The sequence below is a fragment of the Hordeum vulgare genome, chromosome 6H (assembly GCF_904849725.1).
Source record: "Hordeum vulgare subsp. vulgare chromosome 6H, MorexV3_pseudomolecules_assembly, whole genome shotgun sequence".
In the NCBI taxonomy this organism is placed as follows: domain Eukaryota; kingdom Viridiplantae; phylum Streptophyta; class Magnoliopsida; order Poales; family Poaceae; genus Hordeum; species Hordeum vulgare.
In genome coordinates, this window is record NC_058523.1 from 104,357,079 (window position 1) to 104,371,646 (window position 14,568).

Here is a 14,568-nt window from a genome sequence, read left to right on the forward strand (position 1 = left end):
AGCCTAGGGTGGTTGTGGATATCCCTAATCAGGTGGCTGGGGATAGCCCTTTTTTTGTTTGGTTGTAAGGGTAGGGTTATCCTTTTTTTGTTTGGTTGGGAGGATGGATCCTGCCGCGCCGGCCTCCTCCCGCGCCGGCCGCGCCGACCGCCTCAGAGTGGTTGCCACCGCCCGTCCATTTTTGGCGGTTGGCCACATCCCTTTTTTTGAAGAATATTTCCAGCATCTGGTTGACTCTATCCCTCCTCGTCCCAGATCCAAACGCATGGCAACCACAGAAAAAAGTGGTTATCCTTGTCCCTGAAAGGATATCCCTGCAACCAAACACACCCTAAAACTAGATCCCATGTTGACCTTCAGGTCGACTGAAAAATATCAAACTAGCAAAATCATGCGGAGTAGTTTTGAAGATCTCGTCGCGAGGATTCTTTTATGTAAAAGTAATTTTTTAATCGAAACGATGGTTTAAGCTACAAAGTATTTTGAAGTTTTAAAATGAAGAGAATCTTTTACCAATATCCTCTATTTTATCTATTAATGTGCATGCATGCATGAATCAGATGGAACATGTTATACTCTTCCTCCCCGTAGACATGATTAGTCGAGTGGTTAGAATTAGAAAAGGTAAAATTAGACAAATGGTTAGTTAGAAAGAAATGATTAGTTGGGGTGTATGGATCCGTTGCTTAACGTCTAGTCGATTGGAAGTTAGCATAGTCATATAGGAGTATATTATATTCAAATGAGGTGGAGTGTCTGTTAAAAAACAGATTTCAGCGGAAAAAAGATCTGGAAACCCGCCGTGTGGGACATCGGATCGACAAGGAACGGACCAGATCTATACGAGTATATATTTTTCTCGCTGAGGTTTAGCTCCATCTCCGGCAGCTGCGAACCTCACGAGTCCAAATCGGCTCCGGCGGCTATATCCCACCTTCCCGGAAATACAGGTTCCTCAGGACAACCAAGGCGAGCCCCCAATTTTCTTGCCCCCCTGCTTTAAAAAGGAAAAAACTTTGCTTTGCATTCGTTGACCTGCAACTGCAAGCTCCGCTTTCCAATCCCTGCTCTTGCCCTCCGTCGCTTCACCTCAGCTCTTGCAGCAGAGGCGGCCAATGGCGCAGGACGATTCCGTTGTGTCTGCACAGTGGCTGCAGCAGCACCTAGGCCAGCCCGACATCAAGGTGAAAGAATCTCTCATCCGCCTCACGTTTTCCCCTTCGATTCCGGAGGATATATTACCTCCTTTTTTCGCCAGCGTTTCAGAAGCAGTAACAGCAGCAGCATGTTCTTGATTTCTCATCATCCAGTTTATTTATCCCCATGAGAAGCAACTGAGACTTGATTAGTATTTACCACTGTTATTCTACTCCCTGTCATGTTGTTTTCCTATCATTGTTGTTGTGCCCAAGAAAATATTAAGGGGGCACAGGAACCTGTGCTGTTTTTGACAACACATTTGACTGCTTGGTTCAGATACTGGATGCTTCCTGGTACATGCCACACGAGAGCAGGGATGCATGGCAAGAATACCAGGTTTCTTTATGGATCAGCTTTGCTGTAAACTCTTCACCCCTTTTGTGCCAATGTTTCTCCCGGCTAAGATGTTCAGATATGCTCAGGTGGCCCACATTCCTGGCGCGCTCTACTTCGACATCGATGGAATTTCTGATCGGACGACTCATGTGAGAATTGCCTCCAGATATTAATCCCCTTGTCGCTTGCGCCATTGTTTGAATCGACGTTTTTTTGGACCTTTGGCAGTTGGCCTGCTGCAATGATTTTCTGTCTTCAGTCTTTCATTGTATGTCTATGAAAATAGATATGTGACTTACTTTTAATGGATGCAATTATTTTCAGTTGCCACACATGCTGCCATCGGAAGAGGCATTCGCGGCAGCGATTTCTGCACTTGGCATCAGTAACCATGACAAAGTCATTGTTTATGATGGGAAGGGGTTCTACAGCGCGCCTCGTGTTTGGTGGTAAGCAGCGCGCTGCTTCAGTTGAGTTCAACAGAATGACTGAAATTAACTTTTTCTAGTGCACAAAGAGCTGTATATAACATAAGATGTTCAAATTCATGTTGATATAGTATTTTTATTGCATGTAAAGGTACCTTCTTACTCTTTTACAGTATCTCACATCCATACACGTTGATTACTTTATCAACCCGATATACTAATGATAGCGCACTTCAAGTACTAATTAAAGCTCTGGTCATGAGATAAAAAGGATGATTTTTGCATGCAATGGGAAGATACAGTGTCATGGCTTCAGATTATGGGGAAAGGGTATTGCGCCTCAAATTTAAATGCTGCAATGTCATGGTTTTATCCATTTTTCGTGTGTTCGGAAAACAAAATGAATCAGTTTACATATTCAGCAAAAGATTAACGGAATGAACGAATAAATCCAGACACACACTTCAAAGTTTACCTGGCAATAATTCCGGATGTCATTCTCTGCCTTATTCAAGTAACATTTTCTACCTCTAGATACAATATTTGATGGATTTTATGTGTACTTGTCAACTAAAAGGATGTTCAGAATTCTTGGACATGATAAAGTTTGGGTCTTAGATGGAGGTTTCCCTCAGTGGCAAGCTTCTGGATTCAATATTGGAAGCAGCTGCCCTGATGATGCAGTTCTGAAATCCAAAGCTGCTAATAGTGCTGTTGAAACAGCTTATAATGGTGAATTGGTAAGATATCTCATAAGATGGTATTGCTATCTTACTGCCAACTCTTTTTCTTACTCAGTAATCACGGTTTCATTTTCTGCAGGCAAATGCTGTCACATTTCAGACACAGTTTCGACATCAGCTATTGTGGACACTAGAAAAGGTCAGCTCTCTATCTTAACTGAAAACCTAAGTCACTTCGTTTTACCTGAAAACTTTCTTGAATCCATATAGATACCTGAAAACCTAAGATCACGAATTGCTTCACATCAGTGTTAGTTGGGATTGGTCGTATCTCATGATCTTTCTTTTAACTATCCTGAAAATATTTTACCTTGTTTAAAATTGAAAATAATATGAAGATGATGTTACTCAGTGACACACCTTCTTGATTATCCACATGTATGTTGAGCCGTTCTGTCTGTGTAACAGGTCAAACACAATGTAGCTGCTAAGGCTCACCAAGTAGTTGATGCCCGAGTAAAGGGCAGGTAACCTATTTCTTTCTTTTAACTGTTTGCTAGCTTAAGCTGTTTTCAGCTGTAAAAAATTGTGCCATCTTGGCGTTCTCCATCTAAGACAAAACCACAAATGTTTTGGTGCCTGTTCCAGAAAAAAAAATGTAGCTGCTCAGGCTCACCAACTAGTTGATGCCCGATCAAAGGGCGGGGCAAAATCTCTTAAGTTTCAATGTATGATTATTTCGGTTGGAAGATTTGATTATTGAAGCTCTGATCATAGTTAATGTAACATAGAACTGTCTTGCAATAACGAAGTTAAAAGATTTCCTTGAATATGAAAAGGTTGATATTTGTGTTTCATACAGATATTGTGGTTCATCACTGTCTTATTGAAGTTTTTTATCTTATGCCTGATAACATTTGTTATTGTTGTCGATCTTCCGCCAAAGTTATATATAGTTCCTTATTGTTGCAATGAAAACGGCTTCACATTTTCATTCGCAGATTTGATGGTGTGATGCCAGAACCAAGGGAAGGAGTAAGAAGTGGGCATATACCTGGAACTGTATGTGTTCCATTCCCTGAGGTGGGTGTGCAATCATGCAATATATCACATAATACTTGGATAACCTCATAACCACAAATACCAAAGAAATTGACACTGTTTAGTATTCTCCCAGATGTCTGATGGTGCACAAACGCTCCTCCCTGCAGATGAGCTATCTAAAAAGTTCGAGCAAGCAGGTCTGCATTCTGTTTCATCTAACAGTTCTAGTCTGGAACTCATAGTTTGCCCATGGCCTTTCGCGATGTATACAATACTAAAAGCAGAACAACATTGATGAACAATGCAATCATGCTGATCCTCTGACCTAAGAAGCAGAGTTTTCTTAGGGATATCAAATGTGTATTAAGTTCACCAAGCAATAGCAATAATAGCACCTGGTTTGATGTTTCTTCAGGCATTTCCCTTGATCACCCGATTGTCCTCACATGTGCATCTGGTGTAACTGCCTGCATACTTGCGCTGGTCTGGAAATCTTGCATGCTCTTCTTGGACATATCTTTGAGACATTGACTCCACCAAGCAGTCTCTAACAATTTCTCTTTACAGGGGCTCTATAGAATTGGGAAGCATGATGTTCCGGTTTACGACGGATCTTGGACAGAATGGGAAGCACTGCCAGATAATGATTACCCAATAGTTACTTCCACTGGCTCTTAAATCCGTCACTCTGAGGTGATGAATGCAGCTGTTGCATCCTGCGGCATTCAGCGCAGATTGTCAGCCCAATGATATTTCCCTTTGGCAAACTTTGCATCAAAGTCGATACAGAGGTTATAGAAAAAAAAAACTATTTGTACTATGGCCAATGTCTATAGGCCGATAATGAGGAAATCCCATGTCGAAAGAGTCAACATTAAGTTCGTATTGATGTTGTATTTGTGCGACAATGTGGGAAACGTCTTAGCCTTCCTGGCCGACGTGATGCGTGTTAAATAGATGGGGTGCGAGCCCAATACGCGTACAAGCTGTTGGAGAGATTCTAGGAGTACAACTTGAAGGAGAAGGAAACAAGAGATAGAGATAAGAGAAGATAAAGATTACATGAGTATCTATCCTGTCTAACTCCTCCTCCTTCGGTTGGGTTGGTAGATCCTCCTTGCCTCATACGCTAAGTACTGGTTACGTTTAACACCCTCCTTTAATCACAACTTCATCAAGTTGAGATTATGCTTAAAGTCCTCAAAACCTCTTGTGGGTAGAGCCTTGGTAAAACCATCCGCAACCTGATCCTTGGAGTGAATGATCCGAATGTCTAAGAGTTTATTTGCAACTCTTTCTCGGACAAAGTGGAAATCTATCTCAATGTGTTTGGGTCTAGCATGAAAAACTGGATTTGCTGATAGATAGGTAGCACCCAGATTATCACACCATAAGCATAGATCTTTAGTGCTTCTCATAGCTAGTTCCTTCAAAATCAACTGCACCCATATGATCTCTGTTGTTGCATTGGCCAATGCCTTGTACTCTGCTTCTGTGCTGGATCTGGAAACGGTGGCTTGCTTCCTTGCACACCAAGATATCAATTTAGGTTCAAAGAAAACTGCAAAACCAGCAGTTGAGCATCTGTCATCCAGGCATCCTGCCCAGTCTGAGTCAGAGAAGGCACTGACAAGTGTAGAGGATGACTTGCTGAAATTTAGGCCAATGCTCAAAGTATTTTTCACATATCTTACTATACGTTTGGCAGCAGTGAAATGAACTGTAGTAGGTGCATGAAGAAACCGACAGACTTTGTTAACAACAAATGAAATGTCTAGTCTGGTGAGTGTCAAATACTGAAGTGCACCTACTAAGCTTCTATATTTGTGTTGTCTTCTGAGTTCAAAAGTTCTCCTTCAACAAGAGACAATTTGTCTGTGCTAGATAAAGGAGTGGGTGCAGGTTTACAACTTTGCAAACCAGCCTTTTTTACTAGATCTATTGCATACTTAACTTGAGAGAGGTGAAGACCATCCTTGTGCCGCTTGACCTCAATCCCAAGGAAGTAGTGTAGATCCCCTAAGTCCTTGAGAGCAAATTCAACATTCAAATCCTTCAACAGTCCTGCTATGGCTTCATCAGATGAGCTTGTCACAATGATACCATCAACATATATGACAACAAATATGGATGTATTTGACTTTTTATAAATAAATAATGAAGTGTCAGACTTTGAAGGAACAAAGCCAAGTGCCTGCATCTTTTTACTGAGACGAGGATACCATGCTCTTGGAGCCTGTTTCAATCCATACAAGGCCTTGTCAAGTTTGCACACATGAGAAGGTGCACGTGGATTTTCAAACCCAGGAGGTTGTTTCATGTAAACCTCTTCCTCCAGAACACCATGTAGGAACGCGTTCTATACATCTAGCTGTCGCAGACTCCACCCCGTGGACACAGCAATGGACAAAACAAGGCGAATGGTGGCAACTTTAACAACTGGACTAAACGTGCCCTCATAGTCAATACCATACCGTTGTTTAAAGCCTTTTGCAACGAGTCTGGCCTTGTCGTGATCAATGGTTCCATCAACCTTCCTTTTTATCTTGAGGACCCGCTTACAGTCAATGATATTTTTACCTTGTTGTGGAGGGAACCAGATGCCATGTCTCATTTTTCTTGAGCGCCACGAGTTCGTCATGCATTGCTTTTCTCCAACTTTCCTTACCAAGAGCCTATTCAAGAGTGTTGGGTTCTCCTGGTTCACCTGTCGAACACACCAATCCATATTTTATAACATGTTTGTAGTCAACAAGTTTAGTTACCCCTTGTTGTAGCCGTGTACGACGCTAAGTGGACAACACCGGAGCTTCCGTAGAAACCATCGGCGTAGAAGATCTGGAGCCCGGGTCAGGCTGATCTTCTTCCGAACCCGAGGCAAAACCGTCAACCACACCAGTTGTGTCGGCTGCGGTTGATGCAATTGCTGTTGGGGCCGGATCTTCTGCGGCTCCCAGTTGTTGCACGAAGGGTGTTTGGGCCACAGAAGATCCAGGTCGGGACGCGTCATCATGGCTCAATGATTTGCTGGGCCTGCCACCGGTCGGGCGAGCAGCAGCGCCACTTGTACACCAGTGGCTGTGCCACTAGCCACGCACGACTCGAGCCAGCACCAACCTGCCACTTGGGAGGCGGTGATTCGTACGGATGGGGAGAGGCACCGTAGCCCATCGGGGCCTGTCGCATGGCCGGCGCGGAGCCGCTGACGCCCCCAGTCTCGACAGTTGCTGATCCCGAGGAAGATTCGCTGCAATGCAGCTCGTGAACGACTCCCGAGGAGGATTTGTCCCCTAGTCCGGGGCACATGAAATAACCCCCTGCTGCGCCATTTTCTTCGCCATTTTCTGCATTATTTTGACTGCTGCTTTCTGCATTATCACAAGACTCATGAAGGTTGTTAGGAGGGTTAGTCAACATATGACCATCACAATTATTTATGCCCCTTTGATCATAGCCGGATAGATGAGATGGTAGAAGTAAGTTTTCTTTGCGTAAGAGGGCACCGGCATTAGGGTGAAGATCTGCAAAGGGGAACTTTGTCTCGTCAAAGACAACATCTCGAGAGATGTACACACGACCAGTAGAGATGTCAAGACATTTGGCCCCTTTGTGTTGTGCACTATACCCAAGGAAAGCACATTGTTTTAATCGAAACATGAGCTTGCGATTGTTATAAGGGCGGAGATTTGGCCAACAAGCACAACCAAAGACACGGAGAGACGTGTAGTCGGGTTTGACCTGGAGGAGACGTTTCATGGGTGTTTCATTGTGGATGACATGGCTAGGTAACATATTTATGATGTGAATGGATGTAAGGAAAGCCTCATCCCAAAACTTGAGAGGCATGGAGGCACCTGCTAGCAGAGCCAAGCCGACTTCAACTATATGCCTATGCTTGCGTTCAGCTGACTCGTTTTGTTGGTGAGCATGTGGATAGGACACATGATGATATATGCCTAGATTTTGGAAGAAGGAATTGAGCTTCTCATATTCCCCTCCCCAATCAGATTGGACAACTATAATTTTGCTATCAAGCTTTCTTTCAGCGAGTGCTTGAAAGTTTTGGAAAACTTGAAACACATCAGATCTTTTCTTAAGAAGATAGATCCATGAGAATTTGTTGTAGTCATCTATAAAGCTCACATAGTACGTGTGTCTACCGACAGAGGAGGGGTCAGGGCCCCACACATCAGAAAAAGTCAATGTAGAGGCTTGGTAGGAACACTAGTAGATATGGGATAAGGTAACTGATGACTCTTAGCACATTGACATGAATCACAAATAGTTTCAACATTGCGCTCACCAACAAACGGGAGCTTAATTTTCCTAAGCAATTTTCCAACTAAAGAAAAAGAGGCATGTCCTAAACGATCGTGCCATCGAGTGGATGAGAGCTTGATAGCACCACAAGCTTGCTTATTGAATCTTCTAAACTCCGGAATCAACGGGTAGAGGCCTCGTACACATCTACCCCGATAGAGAATTTTCTTCGTTGCCTGATCCTTGACCAAAAAGAAATAAGGATGAAACTCAAGAAAAACATGATTGTCGATGGCAATTCTAGAATGGAAAGAATATTTTTGTGGGCACGAGTGTTAGAGCATATATCTCCATATGTGGTTTTGGTAATTGATGAGAATTCCTATGGACTGATGGTTGCCTTAAGTTATATTTATAGGATTTGTCCATAGGCACTTCTTGAAGTCCATCTGTTGGGTTCAAGGAGTTTATATGATGATCAAGGTGGTATTCAAGGTATTATCCAAATAATGGTCATAGAGACACAAGGTTGATCAAGATCGTCAGACAAAGAGTAAATCAAGATGATCAACACACAAAGCGTACAAGATGTACCGAGAGGGATCAAGTGATCCCATGGTATGGTAAGCATTGTCCATTACGTATTTGTGTACTAACCCATGGTCTTCGTGAGAGTTCTATGTGGGCTTAGGTGTGTTTCCATGGGCTTGCGTCAAGAGGAAGATCTCATACAACCCATGGAGGATGACGTTGATACGTCTCCGTCGTATCTACTTTTCCGAACTCTTTTGCCCTTGTTTTGAACTCTAGATTGGATCTGCTCAAGTTCCGCCTCGTGGCGGCGACGAAACCACAAAAAAGCTCCCTATTGATTTTTTCTGGAACGAAACCCTTCATAAAGCAAAAGAGGGGGCCAGTGGGCCGTCAGGGAGCCCACAAGCTCTATAGCCCTATACCAGGCTTGTGGCGCCCTGGTAGCTCCCCTCTGGTACTTCTTTTGCCCAGTATTTTTTATATATTCCCAAAAAATTCCACTTAAATTTTCAAGGCATTTGTAGGTTTGCAGAATAGAGGACTCAGATTTGCTCCTTTTCCAGTTCAGAATTCTAGCTGCCTGAATTCTCCCACTTCAAATAAACCTTGCAAAATAAGAGAGAAAAGGTGTAAATATGGTACCACAAGGTAATATAACAGCCCATAAAGCAATAAATATCAACATGAAAGCATGGTGCAAAATGGACGTATCACTGTCCCCTTCGAAGACCTTTCTTCGATCGGGAACACGGTGGGGTTATGGTTGACGTAAGTAGGTGTTCAGGATCACTTAGTGATCATCTATTCATCGATCGCTAGTATAGACCACCTCCAAATACATGTTCCACGTAAGTTAGCCACTATAAAGCTTAGGATGCTGCAACCTAAATACTCCACCTTTCCAACCTAATAACTTGACTAGTTCTGGCACCGAGGTCATAGATTGCTGAGTCCCTGTGGCTCACAGATTCCTTCACAACACCAACAGACTCAGGTACCCCCGAGACAGGTGATCCCGATGGCACGCAGTTGGCGTGGCAGTACGATGAGGAGAACGACCGCCTGTACGTGAACTATCCAGAAGATTGATTGTGGTCGTGATCGTGGGCAAGCATGCAGGGTAGCATAGCCATTTCTCATGTTTTGTAGTCCATAGCGGAACTACCTTGTTTGGATGCGTGATGTAACTCTGATATATATTTATGAGATGGCAGTTGAATCCCTTATTGTCATTCTTCTATTATTATGTATGTGCTATGTTACCGTGCTTGCGAAACGCTTAGATGCGCTTCTTTCCAATTCGAGGCCTCATTCCCCAAATCGGGAAGGACCGCATCTTAGTCGTTACAAGTTGGTAATCAGAGCCTTACGACCATAGGAGCCTTTGTGTGATCGTACTTGGCCGAGGCGAGTCTAGTAAAATGTTTTGAGTCTTAGTTATATCGGAGAGTAGGATTCTTTTTCTCCTCTTCCATGCTCTGGTGAGGTTCCCGTCTTAGGAAATCCTAATTCTACTCCTCTTCTCGCTCAAATTTTTAGGATCACTCGGGTATTTGTGAAATCTATATGATTTCGATGTGACGGAGTTCTGTCTTGGTGCCTCCTGTCTACCTTGATTTCTTCCGGGGAGTTGAGCTCCAGGGGATTCTTGCGCAGATCGCCATCATTCAGATTTCTGAGTATCTAAGAACGAAGGATGTTTGTTATTGCTTCAATACTAGTAGTGGTGAGATAACCCCGATGTCCCCAGTACTGCTGCAGATTGTTCGGGAGTACTACCATACTTTGTATCGTTGTGATCAGAGGGTCTATTTGTGACAGCCCGAGACCGACGTTCCAGAATATTCCCCCTTCTTTTCCGTTTTCGTCGTGTGATTAGAATTATTCATTGCATCGTCATGTAGTTGCATCATCGCATCATGCATGGCATCATGTCATCGGTGTTTTGTCGGTGTTTCTTGTTGCTCCGTGTTGATAGGCGTTAGTGCATCATGAGTGACGTTGTTTTGTTGGAGTGATGAGAGAGGGAGCGTGAGAGCCACCGCTAAACCCCGTAGCGCCGACCTAAACCTTCTCCCCTCCTCTCCCCTCCTAAGTTGTTTTGTTGTTTTGCTAAAGATTTCTAACTTTGCCCCTCTTCCAAAATATTCGTCTTCTTTTAAAAATTCCTTTTATTAAATGCGAGGCAACCCTTATGGTTTTGTTTTATTTCTCCGCTTGTTTTATTTTAAAACCCTCCCGTTTTATTTTCTCTTTTAAAAGGCTTTTATTTATCCTTTAAATAAAGAGGTTTTATTTAATTCTTAAAAGGGGTTCGATTTATATTCTTTTGTTAAAAGAGTTTTATTTAAAAAAAAATTAAAGGGTTTTGAATTGTTTTTAAATTCTTCAAAAAAAGGGTTTTATTTTAATTCTTAAAGGGGTTTCATCTTACTTGTTTAAAATGCCCAAGCCACTTTAGAGTTAGGGTATAATTTTCAAAAGGGGTGAAACATTTTTTTATATTTTATTTTGTTAAAAGCCTTTTTTAGTTAAAAAAATTGTTTGTTTTAAAAGTGTTTTAAAAAAAACATATGGGGGAGGAGCCAGCCCAGGCCAGCCGGCCAAGGCCCAGGCCGGCCCCAACCCTAGCGTCCCCCAGCTCGTTCCCCTCGTCCCCTTCTTCCTCCCGAGCGCCCCAGCGCCCCCTCATGTTGCCGCCTTGTCCTCCCCTCGTTCTCTCCGCGCTTCCTCCCGCATGCGCGCGCCGCCGCCCACCTCCAGGCCGCCCTACCGCTGCCGATATGCCGCCCTAGCCCCAAGCTCCTGCGACGCCCTCCTGCCGCCGCTTCCTCTCCCCCGCTCGCCTCCCTTTGTCACAGCGCCGGCGCCCCTCCAAGCCGCCGTGCCGCCCGTCCCACGCGCCGCCCTCGCCCCGGGTTCTCCGCGCCGCCGTTCGCCCTGGCCTCCGCGCCGTTCCCCGCGTCGCCCCGCTGTCGCCAGCCATGGCCTCGAGCATCCCAAGCGCCGGCCTCCTCTCTGCTCTGCGCCGGACCGAGCCGCCGGCGTCTCCCGAGCGCGCCCCGCTGTCAGCAGCCCCGCGCCCGCGCAGGCCTGAGCGCGCCGCCCCCTCGGTCCGCCTCCCCTCTGCGCGCCGTGGTCGTCGCCGGCTTGCCCTACCCGTGGTGGCCCCGTCGCAGGCGCGCTGCCCCGCCATGAGCGCCTCCCCGAGCTGCCCAGCCGTTGCCAGCGTGCCGCGCCCGCCTCGTCCATCCCTCATCCTCGTTGCTCGCCCGGGCCAGTGCCGCGCCGTCGTGCCGCTGTTGCTGCTGTTGCTGTGCGTTGTGGTGCTGTTGTTTGTTGTAGCTGCTGCTAGCTGATGCGCTCTTGCTGTTGCTTGTGCTATCGCCACTGTAGCCGTGCCGCTAGCTGCTGCTGCCGTGTATGCTGCTGCCGTCGCCGCTGCTGTTGCCGCGTTGCCGTTGCCGCTGTCATGTTGTTGTTGCTGCGCGTTGCTTGATGATGCTGCCCTTGCTGCCGAGTGTTGTTGCTGGTTGCCGTAGATGCTGTTGCTGCTAGCTGATACTTTTGCTGTTAGATTCTAGTCTAGGTAGCTAGTGGCTTGCGGTTGTCCGCTTACGCTAGCCGTGATGCTGCCGCTTGTGCCGTCGCGGAGACCATCCCCGCCTACCGTGAGTCGTCGACGAGATCGGCAAGTACAACGACGACCTCGACGGACCCCGAGCATCGACGGAGACGTGATCGACTACCGACGCCGAAGACCTGAGAACCACGACGCCGAGCGAACGACTACCGCCGACGAGACCGTGTACCACAACTTCAACTACCGGCGCGTGTACGACTACTTCCACGACGAGCACGACGTCCGCTTCGACCGAACCCCTCCGATTCGCACGCGTCGAAGGTATACCGATGGGACATGTCGTGTACCGTGTGCTAGTGATGTACGGATGTGTGTGTTGTACAAGTTGAATGCATGTATGTACCGTATTTATGCACCGTATGTTTGCACCGTTTATTTGCCGTGCACGTCGTCTTCCTTTTCGTCGAGCCCTCGACACATGGGAACCCGAGATACGGGATCACCCCATCTTTATTTACCGTTCCCGCACGCGTTCGGATACGTTGGCACCGGTTTCTCCTCGAGTTATCGGGACCGGAACGTTGTCGTGGCATTGTTTCCGATTTGCCGCCATGGTTTCCTCTCGCTCGCCATGGCGACACCATGCTTATTTTCCTCCTTGTCGTGATGTGTTGAACTCTCATGCATGACGCATTCATGGCATATGATCGTGTGTTGCATGTCTCTCGTCCCGTAGCTCCGTTCTATGCTCCGCGTGATAACCGACTAGGTCATGTAGGATCATCGCTACACCCTTGCCATGTTAAAACCATTTAATATTGCCGTGATAATTAACGGGAGTTAATTAAATATTTAAACGTGGAGTTTCGTCGATATGCAACCCGTTGCATATCGAGCTTCATTTAATGTGTAGTGTATGTGTGAGATGTTTTGCCGTGCCATCCCGTGCATCGATGACCTGTTCATGCATCATATCAGGGTTGCATCATGTCTTGCTTTGTTGTGGTGAATACTTGTGTTGATGTTTGTTTCCGGTTCGCCCGTCTCGATAGAGTTCCGCAAGCGTGTCAGAATGTGAGGACCCGTTCGACTACGTTGGTTTGCCGACTACTCCGAGTTGTTCTTCTTCCAAGCTGGATCTCAGGCAAGATGATCGTTTCCCCAGATACCATTACTATCATTGACATGCTAGTTATTTTGTTTCTACCGTTTATGTCTCGTTGCCTACCACCTGTTTATGTCTCGTTGCCTACCACCTGTTAAATATCAGCCTCTCAACAACGCCATGATTACCTTCAACCTGTTCGACCTAGCAAACCACTGATTGGCTATGTTACTGCTTGCTTAACCCTGTTGTTAGCGTTGCTAGTTGCAGGTGCCGTTGCTTCCATGTGAAAGCATGGGTTCCTTGTTATATCCCATATATGAATGCTATTCAATTTAATGCACCTATATACTTGGTAAAAGGTGGAAGGCTCGGCCTTTCTAGCCTGGTGTTTTGTTCCACCTTTGCCCCCTTAGTTTTCGGCTACCGGTGTTATGTTCCATAAATGAGCGCTCCTAACACGATCGGGGTTGTTATGGGGACCCCCTTGATAATTCGTTTTAGATTAAAGCTGGTCTGGCAGGGCCCAACTTTGGTACTACATTTGCCTAATAACTAATGAACTGCATAGGGAGTAATTAACCCGAGGAAATTTAATCAACCCCCGGGCCAGTGCTCTTCATGAGTGTTGGCCCCACCTGAGCGATGTCCGGCACCCCTCTGGTCACCCGGAGGTTTAGCGATCCCGACGTCTAGCTCATCCGCCGTGTCCTGAGAACGAGGTACGCGACTCCTATCGGGATCGTCGACACGTCGGGCGGCCTTGCTGGATTAGTTTTACCTTTGACGAGATATCTTGTGCATCGGGATTCCGGTGATGCTTTGGGTAATCTCAGAGTTGAGGTTTTCCACTAGGGAATCCGACGAGATCGCGAGCTTCGTGATTGAGGATTTCTATGCGGCTTGTGGTAATTTGTGATGGACTAGTTGGAGCACCCTGCAGGGTTAAATCTTTCGGAAAGCCGTGCCCGCGGTTATGTGGCAACGTGGAAACTTTGTTTAACACCGGTTCTAGATAACTTGAAGTTAACTTAATTAAAACTTGCCAACTGTGTGCGTAACCGTGACTGTCTCTTTCGTGAGTTCCTTCTCCGATCGAGGACACGGTGGGGTTATGTCTGACGTAGGTAGGTGTTCAGGATCATTCATTTGATCATCAGTAGTTCACGTCCGTTATGCGTAGATCTTCCCCCTCTTATTTCTAGTACTCATAAGTTAGCCACCAAATATATGCTTAGCCGCTGCTGCAACCTCACCACTTAACCATGCCTCACCTAACAAGCTTTGCTAGTCTTGATACCTTTGGAAATGAGATTGCTGAGTCCCCTGTGGCTCACAGATTACTACAACACCAGTTGCAGGTACAGGTAAAGGGTACTTGACGCGAGCGTGTTG

General features: G+C 45.8%; 1 protein-coding gene across 1 annotated transcript; it reads left to right on the plus strand.

Moving 5' to 3' along the window:
* Positions 1-882: 882 nt before the first annotated feature.
* Positions 883-4,563, plus strand: LOC123401100 (thiosulfate/3-mercaptopyruvate sulfurtransferase 1, mitochondrial-like). The gene is made up of 11 exons (XM_045094822.1): positions 883-1,184; positions 1,477-1,536; positions 1,623-1,685; positions 1,861-1,985; positions 2,542-2,704; positions 2,787-2,846; positions 3,116-3,174; positions 3,649-3,730; positions 3,825-3,888; positions 4,107-4,174; positions 4,259-4,563. The coding sequence occupies exons 1-11, from the start codon at positions 1,116-1,118 to the stop codon at positions 4,367-4,369; spliced, it is 924 nt and encodes a 307-aa protein (XP_044950757.1). The 5' UTR covers positions 883-1,115; the 3' UTR covers positions 4,370-4,563.
* Positions 4,564-14,568: the final 10,005 nt, after the last annotated feature.